Source organism: Protopterus annectens, chromosome 1.part2 (assembly GCF_019279795.1).
Source record: "Protopterus annectens isolate FY-2018-M chromosome 1.part2, PAN1.0, whole genome shotgun sequence".
Classification (NCBI taxonomy): domain Eukaryota; kingdom Metazoa; phylum Chordata; order Ceratodontiformes; family Protopteridae; genus Protopterus; species Protopterus annectens.
The window spans coordinates 1,019,938,365-1,019,961,402 of record NC_056727.1 but is presented as its reverse complement, the minus strand read 5'-3'; the positions used below and the strand labels follow the sequence as shown (position 1 = coordinate 1,019,961,402).

The following is a 23,038-nucleotide window of genomic DNA, read 5'->3' as shown; positions in this document are numbered from 1 at the left end:
CATTATGTGTGCAGTAACAGGTTTCTTAACCTAAAAAGGGGTCTGTAAAGAAGTAAGCAGTACTCTGCCACAGTGGGTATGACCCAGAAAGAGGAGTAATGGTAAATTTGTACATCTGGGTGACACGCCTCATTGTTTCTGTAACACCATGGTGGCACGACGCTTTATACCAGCTGCATTTCTCATTACAATATTAGCAAACACAAAGCGACTCACAAAATACACCCTAACTTGCCATGGGCACTAGTCATGAAAAGCCAAAAGGCCTGTAAGGAAGAGTAAGAAACGACTCTGCGATTGTTGGGGGACTGCCACCTTTCTCCCCTGCAGGACACCTGTGCGAGGGTGTTAAACCTTAAGGTGCTTCACATAGATATTTGTGTAATTCTGGACTTGTTCACTTGCAAAAAGGCAGTTACAGTACTAAGAAGAGGTCCTGTACATGCAGAGTGATTTAGTGAAATCTGTCCGAAATGTAACTCGCAGATTACATTGTGGCCATGGAAAGGGCTGTGAAATGGACAGCTTCTGTTGTTGGGAATGTGCTGCCTTTCACCACTTGTAATTTCAAGGATTAATGAGAAGCAGGAGGCATGCGAATACAGCTGGAAAGGATGCTACCATGGAAGAGGAATGTTGCCATTATTTCTCTTCCTATGTAAAGAACTAAGTGACACATTAGTACCTAACAGTTGACACATCCCTTCTTAGTTGAACAGACCTGATTTTGTGAAAACTGTACAAATCATGACATATGGTTGAGATAATATGTAGGTACCCAATATTTTATTTTAAGTAGGTGTTAATGTGGTAAAAACACTTAGGGGAGAATTTGTAAAGGTTAAGATGGACATGATATGTACAGCTAAAGGTGACCTTTTGGAATTCAGAGACAGCTCTACTGTGTTGCGTTTGCTTTATGCTAAATGCTGATGAGGGAGTCTGGTGGAGAGGCATATAGTAATTAGTTATGTGTTCTCTCCTGGAACTGCCTATGCTCCAGACCCCTCACAGTAGTGAACACGGACAAAAAGACTGTGATCATCCATCGCAGTAGAGGTAAGTGCTGGGTAATTTTGTAGTAACATAATGTTAGAGAGTGTATATGTTAGTGTATGTGAGGAGCTGCATGTGTGAGTGTATGTGTCAATGTATGTCTACCTGGGTATTAGTAGGTGGTAAGTTAGGCAGGTGTGTGTGTGTGTGTGTGTGTGTGTGTGTGTGTGTGTGTGTGCGTGTATCTATATATATATATATATATATATATATATATATATATATATATATATGTATATAGATAGATATATTTATAGACATATATAAGGATGAATTTATTTGTGTGTCTGTGAGTGGGATCAGCTGAGGAGGGGGCTGGTGATGGTTGACATACTTCCACACACTTCAGACTAACCTGCCATGCCTGCATCAATAGATAGGAGAAATACCTGTTTAAACTCATGCCTGAGCAGCAGTAACATAGAACAGGGATTGGGGGTGAGGGGAACTAGTAGCCACCAGGGATATGTCTTAAACTACATGCCTTAAGGACACACAGGTTACTCTGCATAATGTAACTGAAAGACACTTAAAATGTGAGCTGGGGAGGGGAGGACACTACACACCAGGGACAGTTTGTATTTCGTGCCTTAATGGCACTTAAACAAAACAGAGGTGGGGGTGTTACTGTACATGAATGATAACTAAGGAGATGTGGGTTAGGGGGATCTCTAGTTACCAGGGGTATTCTGTATAATATTCCTTAAAGGCATGTATTTAAAAAAAAAAAAGAAAAGAAGTGAGTGGAACCACTAGAGACACCAGGATAAAAAGCATACCTTAAAAGTCACAAAAAAGGATCCACACCTTGTGTGTTCCCAGATCTTGCAGAAGACATAAATCCTCTACACCTCCACTAGACCCCAGGGAGACCATTTAAAAAAACATACAAGGAAAAACAAAAGTCAAGGAAACAGGGGAGTGAAGAGACTTGAAACATATACTGTTAGTATTCAAAACCCCAGAAGATACCCACTACACTAATTAGTATACGTTTTAGCATATTTACAGGATCTCAAATATTATGCAATGCTTGCAACAGTTTGTGACTTATAAGAGTGAGGAAGAGGAAATGTTAAACCCGTATCTCAATCAAAATGCAAAAAGTGCAAGACAGCAATAGAAATTAACAGTAGGAGAAATTCATGAAAACATTTGAGGTTGTGAGGCTGCCAGACCAGCTAGCTAGAATTTTGTAAATAATTCTACGTCATTTGTAAATATTAATATGATCTGTAGGCTTGTCTTACAAATGTAACAGAACTATATGTTTATGTGTGTATTAAACTGCTGGTGCAGAAGTGTGTGTTGAGCTTCAAGAATGTAACCACAGTGTACCCTGCTGGAAAAGAGCAGAAATATGTATAAAATATATGCCTGTGCAAATGTATGCTTTCATGGTAGAAGTTGGAACATACAAAGTTAACTTGCAAAACTCTACAAAAATAAGTTGAAATTGTTTACGACTGTGCTATAAAGCAAGTTAATGCAAAGAGACAGGATATCTAGAGCTAGGAGGCTTTTCTATTGTCTGGAAACAGGAATAATTACAGGTTTCAAAGGTAAAAGTATTTAACTGTTTTACAAATTCAAGTTCTAGGCAAACTTCTGAAAGATAAGTATTTTTGACATAGAGGTGCTAAATTTTAAGTTTCTTTTAGCCTGGAAACTGAAGGCAGAGGTGACAAAGAATGTAATCTGTGATAATGCAGCAGTAATGTTTGGTAGTAATTTAAGAACTATCTCAGAGAGCGAGTCTGTGCATTTTGTATCTTGTCTTTGGACCTGAAACATCCATCTTCAGCACTTCTCATCTGCATTTGCTTTGCTCTGTAAGTAAGACTTAGGTCATAGTATCTCCCTTAGAGATAGAAATATAGTAAGACTAGTTTAGATATTTTCTGTATTTATGTGAGACTGTCCTGCAGTGCTGTTTTAAAATATTTCCTGTGATTCTGAACTCTGTTGTCACTGTGCTGAGTTATTAAGTATTGTCTTGTTCTTTTATTATTTATTATTACATATATTTAAACCTTTTAATTGTGGCTGGTTTGTTAGAGATATTTAAGCTCTTAGTGTACTTGCATATGTATTTGGTGATACTGTATAGGCCACTCCTAAATAGCCTTAGTCTTGGTCACACTTACCATTTGGGCAACATTAACATTATACAGTAGAATTGATCACCCTATGGGAAGGGCCTTATAGTAGCTGATACGTAAGAGTGGTTGGTGGCAGCTGGTACTACCATATAGTCTGGGCAGAAGGGGCATAGCTAGTGAACCTGTGCAGCCTTCCCCAGGAGTGTCTGTGCATTTGTATATAAATCAAATCTCAAAGTGTGTGTGTGTGTGTGTGTGTGTGTGTGTGTGTGTGTGTGTGTGTGTGTGTGTGTGTGTGTGTGTGTGTGTGTGCATGTGTGTGTGTGTATGTGAGCTACTTGGGCAGGGGCACAAAGCACTGGATGAACACAGAGGGTGCTGGAGGTTTTGGCTTGACCACTCAGTTGAGCTCTTAATCCTATAGCTGTGCCAGTGGGGAGTCTTGTTAGGGATCTGGAGAGAGAGAGAGAAACCAGCCCCAGACTGACTGTGATCTCTGTGTGCTCTTAAGGGAAATTGTACTTTACTGTGTGTTTACTTGTTATCCTCCCAGTATGCACGTCCCTCACTGGTGCTAGTGGTGAGGATTGAGGCTCTTTGATTACTGGGCCAGTGCAGGGGCATCACAGAGGTATTCTAAATTGCTAGAATAACAGCTTTGGCACTAGCAGAATTTACTGAAGGTTAATGAGCTGTGAAACTCTAATGTTTGACATTAATAACTGAGTGTAATCATCTGTAATTTACCAAAGCAGGGAAAAAGGAGACATCACTGACATTTTGACAGTAGGGACAGGTATGGGGTATGTGGTGTGACTGCTTGTGTGTGCGTGCATGAGTGTGTGTGTACAGGTGTGTGTGTGTGCATGCATGTGCATGTGTGTGTGTGTGTCTGTGTGTGTGTGTGTGTGTGTGTGTGTGTGTGTGTGTGTGTGTGTGTGTGTGTGTGTGTGTGTGTGTGTGTGTTTGTGACTGTGGTGAGAGTGGTGCCTGTGCTAAAATGATGCAACCTAACTACCACAGGAAAATGCTTATCTGCAGTTGCAGTAGTTAACAGCAATTCATAGAGATTCAAATTAGCTGACAATGTAGTCTTTCCTCATTATGGCTGATATCTCTATAAATCACAAAATACTGCATTGCAGATACAGGGCCTTTTTACCACAGCCTTTAATGCAGATGGTAGACAGAATAATGATTCCTCAGGAAAAAGTCTTAAATGTACTAAATGTTAAAGTATTAAGCATTAAATGTTTTAATTCAAAAGAATATCTGAGATATTTGTGTGTGCTGCTGATCCTGTAAAAGTGTATCCATGCTAAGAAATCACCTATAAGTGTGTCCTTGCATGAGCCTTAAGTGAAAAAGGAAGATCAGCAAAGATGGATTTAGTCCCCATTAATATATTCCAGTAGAGGATTCTGATCTTTCTAAAGTAGCTATCATAAAAAGTGTGAAACAGCTAATGATGTCGGGGTCTGCAATTTCAAAGTTGTGACACTGATGATCATTTGAACGTATATTGGAATATCTCTCTTGCTCCTTTTTATCCATTATTTCTAAGAACAATTCATCTCTACAAGCTTTCAGAGTGATGAATCGCTTATATCTCAGAGACTACATATCATGTCTATTCTGTTTACCTTAAAGCCTGTGAAAGCTGTTAGTAAGGTTAATTTTAAGTTGCTTTAATTTAAAAATAAGTAAAATATAGTCCCACATAGAATAATAAGGTAGTAGTTGCAACAGTCTTATATTTTTTCAGATGTTTCACATATACATGACATTAATATTCAAGGGTCATCTATGAATGTGGGTACCACACTATATTGAGACTAGTACAAAAACTTTATTGGTCATCTCTAGGGTGTGAAAAATAGCATCACATTTTAGTTTACAAGGAGTATGTCTCTGGATAGGCATAGGAAGAGAGAGAGAGAGAGAGAGAAGGAGAAAAAGAAGGGAAATTTAAAAGTGTCTCTTTCTGGGTTATAAACATGTTAAATAAATCATATTACAATGTTGGATTCACGTAACACATTAAAAGGAGCCAATGACCACATTACAGTGAGTGAAAATTCTGCCAGTATAGAATTATACTGTTCACTAGCCCACAAAAATGCTGAAGTAGATAACATAGAATATATATGTAATATCTAGTTAAATTTAATGCTTTACAGTTTTCTTCCTAGAAAGTCATAAGCTCTCATAAAAGCTATCATTTGTGTCAGTGATACTTTTTCAGCTAGCATAAAATTGAAGAGTATGGAAAATTAAAATAACTATGAACTGATTTTAATATTGTATTTTCTCTAGTATATTAAACTAAATGAGGACATTTTAAAGTTGTTAGTCATGAGAGCTCACATTAACTTTGATTGAAAGGTAATACTTGTTTATTTATTTTTCTTGTCATATAGGTGACACAGTGAAATATAAATGTGCTCCTGGATACCTTCTTGTAGGCAATGAAATTGCAACCTGTAGACTAGGAACTCGGCTTCAGTTTGCTGGTCCATTTCCATCTTGTGAAGGTAATTCTTTTTTTTTTTTTTCATTTTCTCAAAATGAATTTATATGCATAGTAATGAGCAGTGATATCTCACATCCCTAATACTTAATGTTACTGTTAGTTTGAAATAGTATGTGAAATCTTCTGAATTTGTTTCATTTAAATCATACACACACACACACACACACACACACACACACGCGCGCGCGCATGTACACACACACACACACACACACACACACGTGCAGAAGTGTGAATTTCTTGGCATCCATATCTCGAACATATAATATGCTGGCTATGATCAGCAATATTGAAAGAGAGACAGATGGGGTTTAGGAATATAGGGCACTTGACCACCTGTAAATATACTAATATGTTATGCATTTATTTGGTATTTTATTTTGGTTTCTCTGGCCCTGGGGTTAATGTATTTTTTAAATATATTGGCTCCCAATTATATTTGAGTATATATATATATATATATATATATATATATATATATATATATATATATTTATATATGTATGGATCTACTTCATATGGTTGACATTTCAGAATGTCGAAGACCATATGGCCGAGACCATATGATCGACATATGAAATGTCGACCAGCGAAAGAAAAAAAAAAACACAACAAAATCTTACCTTCATGCTGCAAGCTGGGGGCTACCTGAGATCTCACTACAGTGCAGAAGATGGAAATCTTTCCATTCCACACTGTACGGAGATGCTGGTTCTGCATGGTCGACATTTCAATCTCGGCCATATGGTCTTTGACATTCTGAAATGTCGACTATGTGAAGGGGACCCATATATATAAATATATATATATATATATATATATATATATATATATATATATATATATATACACACGCACGCACGCACGCACGCACGCACGCACGCACGCACGCACACACACACACACACACACACACACACACACACACACACACACACAAAATTTATATTTGTGTATTTCTATCTTTATCTCTATCTATCTATCTATCTATCTATCTATCTATCTGTCTATCTATCTAACCATCTATCTATTTTATCTAGCTATTCATCTATCTAGAGATTTCCATTTGTTAACTAGGGTGAAACATTGATCCTTGTGGACTATTTACAGTTCCTGTGTCTGAGAAAATGTAAAATGTAATAAAATACAAAGTGCAGAATAAGTACAATTGAAGTAATATTACACAGCACATTTAATACAGGAAAACAAGAACAATTGTGCTGCTTTAACATATAAGAAAGATTGGACTATGTAAATGTCTATAAAATAGCTATGTTTTAGAATTAAGAGTGCAGCTTCATAGAAGCAGTAGAAAAATGTGTAAAGATAAGTGCAAGAAAAGAAGAAATCTGACTACAATGGGCAGGAAAAAGAATTAAGGCTTATGAGGGTTGTATGTCTGGAAACATTTGCATTTTTGCTTTTGGAAACATTTGCATTCAGTTTTGGCGAAGAAACTTCTTTAGTTATGATCTGAATTTGGGTTGATACTGTCTGAGCAGTGGAGTTTGCTTTGAGGGAGATGAAGGGAGGAAGTGCCTTGGGAGACTGATCTGAGGTTGTTGCATTGCTTCTGTGACTTTTCTAAAGAAAACATAGGAGGATGCCATTTGACTTTGTTGAGAAAAGAGAAGTGCTGCTTATTGTCTTGTCTCCAGATGATAAATCTGAAAATATTGTCAGATATTACTTGTAGGGGGATGAGATTATTTATGGGAGGCATATGTGATTGTTGAACAAATGAGTCTCCCTTTCAAATGGCTGCTCTTCCTTGTGGGTAAGGAAATGGGGAATTTTTTGGATGCAGAAGAGGGAGGAGTTAACCTTGAATCTTGACTTCAGTTAGAAAAGACTTTTGGTGTAAAAAGAGGTTATTTGATGCCCTCTTGGACTTTCCTGGCAAATAAATAAGTGAATAAACAAACATGTTTTTGAGGTCATATTGGAATGAAAGGTTTTGATCAATTACACTCCCAGGTATTTGAAGAGGTGATTAGTTTCTAGTGGCATCTGATCCTTGAGTTAAACGGTCTATTATTTTATGTTTGATGACATTCTCTGCTTCATACTAAAGAACATTTTTTTTTTGTTTTTCCAGCATTGAGGACAAGTTTGTTGTTTGATAACCAGTTGGGTAACTGGACAAGGTCATCCTCTAAAGCTTTCTTAATTTGTTTGTGATTCTTGCTGCTTTTAACAATGTCTTAAGAGTAGAGTATTCTAATAAGCTATGGAAGTTGAGCTGGAAGTCAGTTAAAATACAGAAGGAAAATTAAATGGGACAGAATTTTACTTTGGAGGACCCCTTTGTTCAGGGAAGATGTGGGAGTGAAGCATGGATCTGTTTTACAGTGTAAAGTGATGGTTGCAAAGGAAGTCTTTAAAGCATGGGAGGAAGTGTCCACTGATGCCATTAACTGTAAGATCACTAATGAACAGATTGTGTTCTATCCGGTGAAATTCCCAGTGAAACTGCTTCTGTCAGTGTGCATGGCCATTGAACTCTGGCTTGACCAGTATCCATGTTGTTATGGTGAAAATATGTTATATTTTTGTTATATATTTAGAGAGCTGTGAGAGCATGATTTTTTGTGGAGTTTGCCTAGACAGGGAAGATTAAAAATTGGCCTAAAGTCATTAACAATTTCTGGTTGAGCTATATTTGGAATAGTTCCTGACAGTCCTTTAAGTATGCTAAAGTTAACCTTATGGCTGCATTTGCCCCTAGCCCCAAACCTACATATTACTTTATAAAAAAGCCTTTACCTTGACAGTAATGTTATTCAGGCAAAGTGGGTTTAGTGTAACCGTTAAAAAGAGCATATTTTTTTTGTAAGTAAATGATCATAGAAAGGGAGTTTTTTTTGCCATTGTCACAGTGTCATCGACCATTTCTTTGGCAAATTAAAATGGGTGCTGATGTGAAGAAGATAATTTAATGACTGACAATGTTTTTCCATGTCGACATTTTAATATATAGTGAACATTGCATTGGCTTTAGGTGACAGTCACTGTTAATACCCAGACACCATGTGCAAAATGGGAAATAGATATATATGTGTATATATATATATACACATATATATATATATATATATATATATATATATATATATACATATATATATATATGTGTATATATATATATATATATATATATATATAGATATATAGATAGATATCTATACATGTCCATATATCAAAATGTTGACATATTGAACAGCAAGTGATTAAACTCAACTGCTTAATCACAAACCAATTGAAAAACATATTTAAAAAATTAAAACATGTTTTTATGCAATGGGACAAGCTTCCCTGCACTTCCCATATCCGCTGATAATTATAAATACCAACACTGAGATTTCATTCTTCTTTTGGCTTTTTCTCGGTTAGGGGTCGCCTCAGCAGATCTCCTGTCTGCTTATGATTGGCAGTGGAGTTTTATGGTGTTGAGTTGCCAGCCTGGCACCCAACCTTCCACAGAAGGCACACACACACGCCTATGGCCAATTTTAGAGTGTCCAATGAAACCAGAGCACCCGGAGGAAACCCACGTGACCACAAGGAGTACATGCAGACTCCACACAGAAGGCACTGCAGCCGAGGATCGAACCGGTGAACCTCTTGCTATGAGGTGGCAATGCTAGCCTCTGCACCACCACAGCTGCCCTAATGCAGATTCTCCAAACCCCACTGTTCCACGATCTCCCAAATAAAATAAAGCCTGCACATGTGATAAGCTGAATTTTGATCAATTGTACCATTGTTTTTTTTCTGGTCAACCAATTGACTTTCAACAATAATATATAAATCATATACTGCCATGCTCTCTGATTCACTATGAGACATGATGCAAAGCAAATTCTATATCCAGCTGAATAATGTCTGTTTCTTCTGAAACAGACCACAACTGGATGTCTTGTTCCTATATTTTTATGTGTTTCACTTTCTGTTTTCTCCTAGCAGAAAAATATCTTACATTTTTAGAGTTTTAGAGATTTATAGGAATAAATTCCCTCTCTCCTCAACCCGAGAACAAGTCAAACCAAACAAAATAGTATAGGGTACAGGATTAATCAGGCCTATTTTTAATAGTAACACTCAAGCAACCAGAAACTATAGATGTTATGTTGTCCAATCTCATCTTCATTCTTGCTGGTTGTGTTTGGAACCGAGAATCTGTTCTGACTCGGCCTATACTAAAGCTCGAGAGCTTCCACTGGCTCGAGGCAATACCCTATCCCATCATGCTTAGGGAGATTACCCAGATCTCATTTACCGCTAAACAGATTGGGTGCTTCCTACTTGGCTCAGACTAAGTGGAATCTTTCTTCGTCATTTATACTAGTTTTGTCCCAAATTCTTAGTGTTTGGTTAGTCTGTGCTTCTGTTAGTGTTTACTTTGATATTTGTGACATTCTCGCATTGTTGGTGTTATTGCTGTTGTTGGCCGTCGTACTTTCACTAGGCTGTTACCTTTTCCCTATCCTGGCTCCAATTTCTATGAGAGAATTATTGTTGATATTTTATATTAAGCTATCCTGTCACCCCCTTCTGTAGCATAAGAAGTTTGTTTAAGTTAGAGAACTCTTTTTCTACCAGTTTAAATTATAGGGCTTTTCCCCTGTTGTTTTCTCTTAAAGGAGTAGCCGTTTAAGTTAGAGACTTTTCCTCTGTCTAGAAGAGACTGTCGTTTGAGTGAGAGACTTCTCCTCTTGTCTCTTTAGTTTTTTTTTTTTTTGTTCTGTTAAAAAAAAAAAAAAAGTTTGCTGTGTTTCTGTTGGTTGTTGTTGATTGTAGACTATTAGGTTAGCCATGTCCAAAGATTCTAAAGAAGTGAAGCCTTCGGGCTTCAAGAAGTGTGACCTTTGCGGCCAAAAAATGTCCCTGACAGATGGACACACCATTTGTGTGTACTGTTTGGGTGCAGTCCATCTGCAGGAGCCCTGCTCTTTCTGCCACGCTTTCAGTGCCAAGGTTTTGTTAGAGAGGAAAAATAAATTGATTGTTAGGGATTTGTTGAAGGTTCCTTTCTCTGAAGCTTTAGAAGGAAAACAGAGTTCCTCCAATTCTCCTCATCAGTCTTAGTCCCCTATATCTGACAAGTCCTCAAAGAGACCTGCTTCCACGGCTCTGGAATCTGAACCATCATAAAAGCAGGCTAAGGATCCACCAATGAACCTGAAGACTTTTGGGCCCAAAAAGCTTACCTCTTCGGCTCCTCTGGTTATTTTGGAGCTGACAGAGTATCACATACTGAGCCGATCCTCAGTCCTGGAACTGGTCTCCTCAGCCTTACACTAGCATATTTTACAGTCCATTAAATCCCTGACCACATCCTCTCAGTCCTCCAGGAATCTCTCGGATGACAATGTGGAGTGGGAGGTCAAGAGGTTGTTGTAAACTCTGCCGCTGGCCAAAATTCTGTTGACCCCAGCCCAGAAGGTTTCAGGTTCAGCAACCGCCACTTTCCCTTCTTCGATTCCTCCTTTAACCCATGTGGTGGCTTCGGAGTCTGAGTGTTTGGATTTGATCATAGTGGAACCATCAGGGCCGATTTCCACTCCGGCTTCTTCAGTCCCGATTTCTGCTCCGACCTCCTCGATGCCTTTGTTTATTGAAGGGTCTAGGGGCCAATGCTCGGTCCGGGGAGGAGAGCCAGGTTGAACAGTTGTCCGAACTGATTCTCCCTCTCAGGACTTTGGCGCAGGTAAGCTCAGTGCCTTCATTGGCCTTGGAGTTCACTGCCTTGGTTCAGGTGGAGTCTCCAGGTTCTTCAGAGCAGGGATCTCCCTTGGAATGGGGCCACAGTGTTTTTGCGGTCATGAGGAGAGTACTGTCAACCCAGATGGCTCCACTCTCAGATCTGAACACTCTTCCCACTAAAGCACCAGAGTCTGTCTCTGTAACACCTCTCCCTCTCAAGCGTGGAGACCCAAAGTCCCAGGACACCCCACTGGGCACATCCATCTCTTCTGAAACCTTCCCGGAGTACCCATCTGAGGAGGCCCCTCGGAAGAGAACATGTAAGAGGAAACATCAGGACTCCCCTGAGGAGTCCATCACTTCAGACACGGACCTCAGTGATTCAGAAGGGTCCCCACCATCACCCTCTAAGGATGTCTCCTTTGCGGACATCCTAAATATCCTTAAGCAAAGAGGTGGCTGAAAGTCCATCAACCCTTCTGAGGATGAGTCCATGTACCTGGAGGCTTTTAGGTCTTACCCTCCCACCTCTGCATTTCGACCAGCTCCTGAATGTAGTCAGTCGGAAGGCATGGGGCTCTCCAGAGTCTATGAAACCTGTTCCAAGGAGGCCAAATAAGTTTATTACAGTGCTGTCTGACAAGGAATTCCTCACAAAAGGTGTCCAGGTAGACGCTATGGTGATGGTGGGGGCCACCAAAAAGGAATTGTCTGAGATGTCCTCATCTGTCCATCCGCCAAATAAAGACTCGCATACAATGGACAGGTATGGAAAGCGTATGCTGTCATGAGCAGCCTTTACCCTCAGGTCACTGAAATACTTGACCCATTTTACCAGACTTCAGAGGGATCTTCTGAATGAGTTGGGAGATGCCCTCCAAGGTTCTACAACTGCGTTGGTTTCAGACAAGGTGAACTCTCAACTTTCTACTTAAATTCGGTGGCAAACTCCTCAATATGGCTTATCTCTTATGCTGCTGATGGACTGAGTAGGGCAGCTGATACAGGAATCTCCTTATTATTCCAACACATGTGAGAGATGCAACCATATAGCCAAATTGGAGGCTAAGCTCTCTCAACTCAGTACTGGTGTAACCAGTCAGGGGAGAAGGAAACCACACTCACTACAATTCCAGCCTCACATAGACCTACCACAACAGCAAACCAAACCCATAAACACACAAAAACATACTCGGAGGCTCTAAATAAAAATCTGCCTAAGCAGCAGAGACCTCCAAAGCAGACACCCAAGCAACCGCTACCCCAAAACAAAAAACGTGCAATACATAGCTCACAAAGCCAGTGTGCTGAACAGTCACAGCCCTTAAGGCTAAACAACACACCTGATACACTTGTAATAGGTGACTCTATCGTCAGGCACACTGACGTCCCGCTCACCAGGCTGAACAAGGAGAAGGTCATGGTGAGCTGCCTGTCGGGCGCTAGGATCCGCCACATAACACAAGCACTCAGGTCACTCCAAGGCAAGTACAAATTTGACTCGGTCATTGTCCATGCTGGTGTGAATGACCTGAGACATACCTCCCTGGACTACATGAAAAGAGACATAGAGGAGCTCTCTGAGCATGTAGCCCAGGCCGGTTTGACCCTGACCTTGAGTAGCATCTTACCCTCACCAAGAATGATGCCACAATATGAAGACAAGATGATCAATTTCAACAATTGGCTTAAGTATTGGTGTCATTCAAAGGGGATCCAATGCCTGTCAGCCTGGGATGACATGCTCGACAAGCCACGATGCTTCGCTAGGGACGGCTTGCACCTGTCACCCCTGGGCTTTTGGATATTGGCAAAGGCTCTTGCTTCCCCCATAGTGCCTTTTTTAGGCAAGGCTCAAAAGACAAACCCACCTCCATAGGTATCACAAGGGATAAGAAACTAAGAGTAATGCTACTCAGCGCCAGAAGTCTAAACCTCAAGATGCACGCACTCGAAACTCTCTTTAGCATGGAGAACATCGATATCTGTGCAGTAACAGAAACCTGGTTCAAGGCTCCCGAGAGCACCCCAGCACTACCAGGTTATACCTCATACCATGGTGGAACAGCACAAAGCATCAGAGACTATCCATGTGTAAATAACAGTGGGTTAAACTGCCTTCCAGTTTATAGCCTGCTACAGACCACCCTCCCAAACCCAGGAACCCCACTTGGCCTTCCTGAGAACACTGGAAAATATGAAGGTCTCTCCAAACACCATTATATTGGGTGACTTCAACTACCCAAACATAGTCTGGGAGCATTACTCTAGCTCCAACACCCTAGCCCAAAGGTTCCTAGAAATTATAAACTCAAATGCTATGGAACAACTTGTTACCACTCCCACAAGAGGGGAAAACATACTGGACCTGATCATCACCAACATGGGGACTCTATGCTCCAGACCAGAAGTGTATCCCTCACTGGTAAGATCAGACCATAAACTAATCTCACTGGATATTCACATCCCGATCCCACCCCCTACCCAGAAAACCACAGTGAAAAACTTTTCTAAATCAAATTTCACACTCCTCAAAACCGAGGTGGAATCCTTCAAAGCCCCTGAGCCTGTGGAAAATAAAGCCCAGACCACAGAATCCTTTATAAACGCATTCTATGAACACCTTCAGGAATGCATGGATCATGCAATCCGAAATAAAACCAAGACCCAATCCTCCAAAGGCAGACGTCCTGTCTGGTGGACCCCAGCCATAAACAAACTATACAATAGAAGGAGGAAGCTACTACATGATAGAGCAAAATCCCAAAAAGGGAAGGCATCTCTGATCAGTATTAGCAAAAAACTACAGGCACTCATAAAGTCGTCTAAGGCCGGCTTTGAGAAAAAAATTGCACAGGACACTAAGGATAATCACAAGGCTTTCTTTAGTTATGTTAGAAACCTGGGTGGGAATTCCCAGATATGCTCAGAATTAGTCCAAAATGACAAAAAATACATAAAACCCACAGACATTGCCAACATCCTAGCTGACAGGTTCAGCACAAACTCCCCCCTCCCCCACCAAAAGGGCAAATATCTATCCCAGCAGAGTGCTGCTCCCCTGACATCTCAGATGATCAGGTAAGAGCTGCCCTCTCCAAAGCAAAAAACACAGCATCAATGGGACCAAACGGTGTCCCGGGCTGCATCCTACATGAGCTCCAAGAAGAGCTAAACCCAAACATAAAACTACTGATCAATCTCAGCCTTACTACAGGATATGTACCCAAAGAGTGGCGTACAGCAACAGTGGTCCCTTTCCACAAAGGTGGTCCCTCAATGGATCCTGGAAACTATCGCCCCATAAGCCTGACTAGCTTGGTCTGCAAAGCTATGGAAAGGATCATCATGGACCTCATAAATAAAGATATTGGGGACCTACAGATACTGGATCCTACCCAGTTTGGCTTTGTTAAGGGCAGATCCTGCCTCTTAAACCTGGTTGATTTCTTTGAAACAGTCACCAAGGCCATTTATGAGGGGAAGGTGGTCCACACAGCCTACCTGGACCTCGCAAAAGCCTTCGATATAATACCCCACTCGGGCATTATAGATAAGCTCACCAGCTTAAATATAAACCCCTATGTCACTAGATGGGTTGCAAACTGGCTCATGGACAGAACCCACATGGTTAGAATTGCTGGAGCCATGTCAGACTCCAAACCAGTAACAAGTGGCATCCCACAAGGCTCAGTCCTGGGACCTCTCTTGTTCGGTATATATTTCTCGGAGTTACAGGCCAACACAGAAGGATTGTGGCTGACCAAGTTCGCAGATGACTGCAAACTGGGCGCCATAATCAACTCTCCAGCTGACACAAGCATCCTCCAAAAGGGCCTCATAGAAACAGACAACTGGTGCCAGAGCCATGGCCTCAAGCTAAACGCCAAAAAGTGTATAGTCATCCGCTTTGACAAAAACAAAGTGCCCACAAATTACCACATAGGTGGTAATCCATTAAGTACAAAAGAAGTAATTAGGGACCTGGGGACCCAAGTTGATAGCAATCTCTCATTTGACAACCACGTGGCCAAAGTGGTTAGAAAAACATTTTATATAGCTCACCTAATCATGAAGGGATTCACATCTAGATCAGGGAAGGTAATCGTGCCTCTTTCCTCATTCCTCATCAGGCCCATAATTGAGTACAATGCCCCTTTTGGGATGTACCTTACCAGACACCTGCAGCAACTGGAAAGACCCCAAAAGTACCTCACCAAGAGGATCAAAGGGCTCAAACAAATGCCATATGCTGCTTGGTTAAAGAAACTCCAGCTCTACTCAGTGGCATACCACCTGCTCAGAGGCGATCTGTGCCTGACGCATAAAACCATGTTCAACCCGGAATTAATGGACATGCTGCACCTCAGAAAATCCAAATCCCATCAAGCTACGCGCTCAAGATAGTTGAACCTCAGCACTGAAATAAATAGGGCATGCTGGAGGGGCAGATTCATAACCCAGAGGCTCCCTTCACTCTGGAATAAAATCCCAGTCCATGTTAGGCAGAGTCCCTCATTCACTCTCTTCATGAGGAATCTTGATGAGTGGATGGGAGATCGTAGGTTTACCCCGGGTATCACTTCTCTGTCACTGTTAGACAGAGGCACAGTATACTAACCCCGGAAAAGGGCATAGCAAAATTAATTTAAAATGGGTGGCAAAAGCCAAACACACTCTGGCTAGGCTTATAAATGCCCTAGGGCAGATAGCCTAGTATGAACCTATGAACCTATGGCCTCCTGGAACAGGGCTTCATTTGGATCCACTGTTCTGAAGCATCTTTTCCCTTGAGCCACCCAAGAAAGGTAGTGCTAGGGACGCTGTCCCAACCTGCAAGAATGAAGGCAAGATAGGACAACATAACATAAAGAAGTTATGTACTCACCATAATGTTCCATGTCTGTTGTCCTTCTCACCTTCATTCTTGCATCCCACCCTCCTTTCCCCAACCTTCACTCCTGGAGGATCGAGAGGCTTCTGTCAATTTGAAACTTATGTTCTCTGAATTCCTTCTTAGTCTTAGGTCACACATGTTTATATATGTATTATGTTATGTATATAAATGTTACTCTGTACAGTATTTGCAAACAAGATCTGGGTAATCCCCCTAAACATGATGGGATAGGGTATTGCCTCGAGCCAGTGGAAGCTCTCGAGCTTTAGTATAGGCTGAGTTGGAACTGATTCTCGGTTCCAAACTCAACCAGCAGGAATGAAGGTTTGAAGGACAACAAACATGGAATGTTATGGTGAGTACATAACTTCTTTTTATCCGGCATCTTCCAATCCCGATGGGTGCTGGTTAACTGAGAATTTACTGTACTATTATTTTTTTTTGTAGTTTCATGTTTATGATTAATAGTCTGAGTATGATATCTACAGGTTTTATATTATATTTTAATCTAAAATAATCATTTCCCCATTTTAACTGCTTGATTGTTACACAGGGTTATGATTTTTTAACTTTGTGGAATTATGGTATGAAATATTCAAGGCAGTAATTTAAGGGACCAGTCTTATCAATCTGCTGCAAGCCAGTGTGTAATTTGAGAGTGTCATTTAGCATTTGTTTTTGAAAATTATATTTTGGATATGAGTTGCACAAATTCAGTGTCAAGCTTAAGATGATGATGTTTTCTGGATTGTATGCTGACATTCTGTGCTTAAAGGGCTACATTTTAGAAGTGTTATAAGCATTTATTGATAAAAATATAAGCTTAAATATGTAGACTTTTTCTTGCTTTATCATCATTGCAGCTAAGTCATCATGCTTGCCATATATTTATTTATCTGACTTTGTTTACTGGTAAAGTCAGACTGAGTAATACCCATCTTCAGCAGAGACCTGGGGAGAAAGCACCATTTGTTTACATTGTATTATACTTAATTCCAGTTAAACACAGAGTACATTGCTATTTACATTTATACACATACAGTAATTACATTTGTGCATTGTAAGATTTTATAAAGGTAGGAGAAAGCCCACATGCAACTTAATGGATTGTAAAGGCAGCAGTTTTATATATACATATATATATATATATATATATATATATATATATATATATATATATATACATTTATTTATTTTAGATTTGTTGATTGGGATAGTCCGACCGGATATATGTCCATTTTCAAAGGAGGCCTGGGGAGAAAAGTTCCATACAGATGAACACAAGACAAAAAAGAACAAGATAGTACAAGTTACAATGCAAAATACTGATACAGATTTATATATTACACATTATCAGTCTCAAAACAAATCAAGATGAAAAATTTTCAAATATATATATATATATATATATATATATATATATATATATATAAAATTCCCTTCTAGTTCCAGTTCCAGCATTAAACATTTCCTATACATTTTTATATATCACGTATTGGATCTTTGGAATTTTACAAACATGGAGAGGAACTAAAAATTAAATTGTTTTGTCATTTCAGTGAGAGGTCGAGAGTATTATGTGTAAGGAGAGTATTTGGAGAGTATCACAGAGTGAGCACAAAGTCTTAACCTTGTGATGAGCATGTGCAGGACCAGGATTGGTTAAGATGTTGTTTAAGTAGTGGTTTAAAACTATTGAGTTTGTCATAGAGTTTTATTTTTTTATGGTGATACTTTTCCAGAGTTTAGCAACATATTGTGAGTAGAGCGAGTCTCTTGCAATATTATTTGACTTATTTGTGAGTAGTAAGAATTTGTTACTAGAATTGAGGTCCCTTGCTAGAGGCTAGAGCAGTAATAAGTTTTGTAGTGCAGTGCATTTTTCTGGATGATGAATGAGTTTGTGTGCTGCAGTTAGTTATGAATATGTTAGGTAGTTATGCAGTTGAAGCCAGTTTAATTGCTTTAAGCTATGACAGTGGTGGGTCTTATGAGAGAGATTGGTGGCAAATTTAACTATTTTATTGTAGCAATGGGCACGTTTCTTTATTTGAATATTGTTTAAGTTAGTTAGGATAAGAGTAGCATAAAAGAGTTTGCAATAAGAAGGTGGTGGCTACAGTTTTTCTAGCAGTATCTGTATGGAATCCATTGATCCTATAAAGGGAACCTAGTTTCTGGTGTGTAGATTTAATGGTGTACAGTATACACTGGTCATATTTGAGACATCTTCTATTATAAAACCTTGAAGTTTACGGGGAGTTACAGTTTCAATGACATCATTGTTTGTTGACTTTATGGTAAAAAATTGCTTTTGATTTTGGCAACTATTGGGGGTAAAAAGCATTAACTTAGTTTCTTGAGGTTGAGTAAGAGGTGTTGATTCTTTGAACCAGGTTTCTTCAGATGAGAAAGATTTATGTGTAATGTCTTGGAGCTTATTTATTGCTGAGGCTGCACATATTAATGTTGCGTTATCTCTGTAGTGAACTAAACTAGCATGGTGAGGGGAAGTGTGGAGGTCATTAATAAATATGTTAAATAGGAGAGGACCAGGTTATAGCCCTGGAGGACATCTGCAGTAAATGGTTGAAAGGATGAGTAGGTTTGTTGCCATTTAGTAGCTTGTTGCCTTCCAGATAGGTAACTATGAAACCATGACAGGGAGTATTGTGATAGTCCAATTGAAGAGAGTCGAACAATCAGTTGCTTGTACGAGACAGTATCAAATGCCTTTGACAAGTCTAAGAACATGGTGGACGCAAGCAAATCATTGTTTCTATGTCAGTTTATTATATTGGTAAAATGCAGTACAGCAGTAGTGGTGCTGTGCTGGGGCCTAAAGCCATGTTATGTTTCTGAGAGCAGGTTACTTGAGGTTAGATATTGCATTAGCTGCATATGGATGCATTTCTTTAATATTTTGGAGAGGGGAGATAATTGTTATTGGTCTGTAGTTATTAAACTCTGTAGATTGTTGCCTTTGTGCAGTGGTATGATGCAAGATTTTTTCCACAGTGATTATATTTCTGCTATGGACCTATTAATATGTATGGACACTGGGAATGCTGTGATTTCTGCAGCTATTTTAGGTAAACCAAAGGTAGTTGATCTACAGCTCCAGAAGTATTTATTTATTTTTTGCTTTAGGAGCAATTTCATTATGAGCAAGTTGGGTACTGGACTAAAACTGCAGAGCTGTGGGTAGTTTTGGTTGGCAGGGATAGCAAGAGGGTGGAAGATGTATTAGTGTCTAATACAACTAATATTGATTGCATAAAGTAGGAATTAAACTGTGTGAGAATAAACTCGGTCATATTGTCTGTTTTTGGAGAGAGGGTGGTAGTCTTGCCAAGGTGGGATAGTTTATTTTGTGATAACCAAAAGAAATGTTGCTTTGATGTTTGTCTTGTAGGTTGGTTTAGTATGTTTGCTTGTCCTATTTGATATGGAGTTTTGCAAGGTTTCTAAGATGTCTAAATTGCTGGAAGGCATTTTGAGATCTGTTTTATAATAAATTTTCTAGGCTTTATCTCTTTTTAACATGAGTTTTTTTTTGTTTTTTTTTTGTTAGCCATGGTGTGGTGTTGGGCTTTACACTTTTATTTCTTAATGGTGCTAGATTATTTAAGGTCTGTAAGAATATGTCATTAAAGTGTTCTACAGCAGTCTTTAGTGTCATTGTTTTAAGTTCATTTTGGTTATATTGTTTTAATGTTTCACTGAAAATATCTTTGCTGAACTGAAATTAGTTAAATTTCATATTTGATTACAGATAATATGTTTATCTAGGTTATGGTAAGTTCTAATGCCGTATGTTGGTATGTGGTCACTTAAGCGATCTGAGAGGCAGCCTATTTTTGTCAGTTTGTCTGGTTTGTTTTTAAGGATCCATTCTAATGCTGTGTGTCTCCCTGAGGTTTTATTGATTATATGGGGCATGGCTATTAATTGTTTCAAGTTGTACAGGCTTATGGATTCAGTGGAAGTAGTGGAATTTATGAATTGCCAGTCTATATTTAAGTCTCCAAGTATAGTTTTGTGGTTAATTTGTTCGGATATCCAGTACATGATGTTTTCAGCAGTATCAATGTTGTTTCCTGGTGGTATATAAATTGCTATTAAGCATATATAGTTTTCCTATTGTTGATTTTTAGGAGTATGATTTCATGTTCAGCATTGTTAAATTTGGGTATTAAATGTGCAAGTAAGGTGATGGTTAGAGCATTTTTATAAATGATTGCTACACCCACCCGCATGCTTGTTTTGTTTGTCATGCCTGAGTATATTTTATCCTGGGAGGGGGCTGGTCTAATTATCATTTATTTTCTTTTTTAACCAGGTTTTGGTAACTATGACTGTATCAGGAGTATATATATATATATATTTATTTATTTATTTTATTGGCATTTGTTAACCGGGTTGGTCCAACTGGGCTTGAGGCCCATTTTCAGTGGAGACCTGAGGAGAAAAGCTCCATTAAAAAACAGTTATAGAAGATCACAATTCAAACATTTTTAAGTATATACAAATATGAGAGAACATATAGCTGCGGCGGTACAGCGGTAGCGTTGTTGCCTCACAGCAAGAGGTTCTCCTGTTCGATTCTCAGCTGGAGTACCTTCCGTGTGGAGTCTGCAATGTCCTCCCCGTGGTTGAGTGACCTCCAAAAGACATGCATAAATGGGTGTGCCTTCGCTGAAGGTTGGGCGTCTGGCTGGCAACTCGGCACCATAAAAATCTACTGCCAATCATTAGCAGACCAGAGTTCCGCTGTGGCAACCCCTAACCGGGAAAAGCCGAAAAGTCAAACAACAACAACAACAAATATGAGAGACAAAAAGGGAATTACAAAAAAACAAAGTAGAATACATGTATAAAGCAATATACACATCATATTTTTACAGAGAAAAATATATATTTACAAAAGATTTTTGCATCATCATTGATTGAATGACTTTAGTATTTGCCAGCATACATGGAGTAGTGGATGAGAGGAGAGAGAAATTATTTAGATATGTAAATGGGGTGTATGGAACTTACATTGGGTCTTGGCAAGGGCAAGTCTTGGAGTTGAGTAGATGAAGTTTTAGTTCATTTTTAAAGTGTGAAAACTGGGTGATGGAATGCATGTCTAAAGGAAGTTTGTTCCAAGGAAGGACAACGGAATATTTATATAGTAGATTGGTAGATGTCAAGTAGCTGCTGGTTTGAGGTACGATGGGTACAAGATGGAGTATAGGTAGAGATCAAAGATGAAAGAGATAGAAAGGATGAAGGTTTGTAAAGAATAGAATGCAACAATTGAGATAGTTGGAGTTGTAGGGGAAGTTCAAGCCATTGGAGAGAGTTTAGTGCAATGCAGTGATGTGCATTGTATGGAGAGTTAGTGATACATTTTGTGATATTTTTGTTGGAGTTTGTTCAGGGTTGTGGCCTGAATGGTGGTGAGAACTGGAGTGGCATATAGGAGGGAGGAGAGGAGGAGTGCCTATGCTAGGGTGAGTCTAGCATTGGGGGTTAGAAATTTTTTGTTACAATACAGTAGCCCCAGTTTCTGGTGTGTTTTTTTATACATTGGAGTATGTGCAGGCTGAATTTGAGTTCATCATCAATGATGACTCCAAGGAGTTTTGTGCAGGTATTGGCTTGGATTACTGTATTGTTAGAAGATTTAATATCAAAGGTGGATTTATAGTGAGTAAGAGAATGGGGGAGGAAGCATAGGAGTTTGGTCTTTTTGGGGTTAAGGATAAGTAGATTGTCAGACAGCCATTGTTCAGTGGATAGAAAGGCATGCTGGGTTAGAGTATGAAGTTCAGAGATATTGTCTGAGATAGAGATGAGTGTAGAGTCATCAGTGTATTGGATAAGGGAAGATTGTTTGCAAGATGTATAAAGATCATTGGTGAAGACATTAAAGAGAAGGGGACCCAAGATGGAACCTTGAGGTACTCCAGTTGGGACAGAAAGGAATGGTGAATAGGATGAGAGCCATTTGACAGACTGCTGCCTACCAGATAGGAAACTAGAGAAACAAGCTAGGGAGGTGGAAGATAGGTTGTGAATAGCAAGTTTTGATAGCAGCAAAGGATGAGAGACTGTATTAAAAGCTTTGGAAAGGTCAAGGAAGAGGCAGGATATGGGTTTATTGTTGTTTAGGGCTTAAGCAATGGTATGAGTGAAAGATAGGAAGGCAGTAGTTGTGCTGTGGTTGGGGGGGTGTGCTGAGTGGGAGTGAGAAGGTTGTGCCGGTGGAGGTGGTTAAAGATCTGTGAGGGAATCCATTTTTCAAGTATCTTAGAGAGAGGGGATAGGATGGCAGTGGGTTGGTAGTTGGCAGGGTCTGTGGAGTTTCTGCCTTTATGTAAGGGAATAGTGAAGAAAGATTTCCATGGGGCAGGAACAGTGGATTCTAGAAATGATTTGTCAAGGTCGGTATGTAAATCATGGATTTTATTGTGCATACTTCTTGGGTTCATATTTAGTAAGGTGCATTTGGGTTCTGTTTTTTGTTGTCAGGTATTGGGTGACTGCTTTATTTTGGAGTTGGAAGTGACGGTTTAGAAATAGTGGGAGCTGGGTTGGGGTGAATACATGTACTAATTTTTTAAATTATTTTACAGAGGGAAGAATGTGGCCAGTCACATGTTGGTCTTGGTTTAGTATTTGATTGTAAATTTGATGGTTAGTTTTGAGACATTTATAGATAAATCAGATCTGGTTTGTTTGTAGACATAGGAT

The 23,038-nt window shown here is 39.4% G+C and overlaps 1 protein-coding gene across 1 annotated transcript in view; it reads left to right on the top strand.

Annotated features, from left to right (window-relative positions):
* LOC122792225 (CUB and sushi domain-containing protein 1-like) overlaps positions 1-23,038 on the top strand; it is a 3,080,606-nt gene that overhangs the window by 2,174,572 nt on the left and 882,996 nt on the right. The window contains exon 41 of the mRNA XM_044059969.1: positions 5,579-5,692. Coding sequence (XP_043915904.1) covers positions 5,579-5,692 — 114 coding nt within the window. The remainder of the gene's footprint in view (positions 1-5,578; positions 5,693-23,038) is intronic.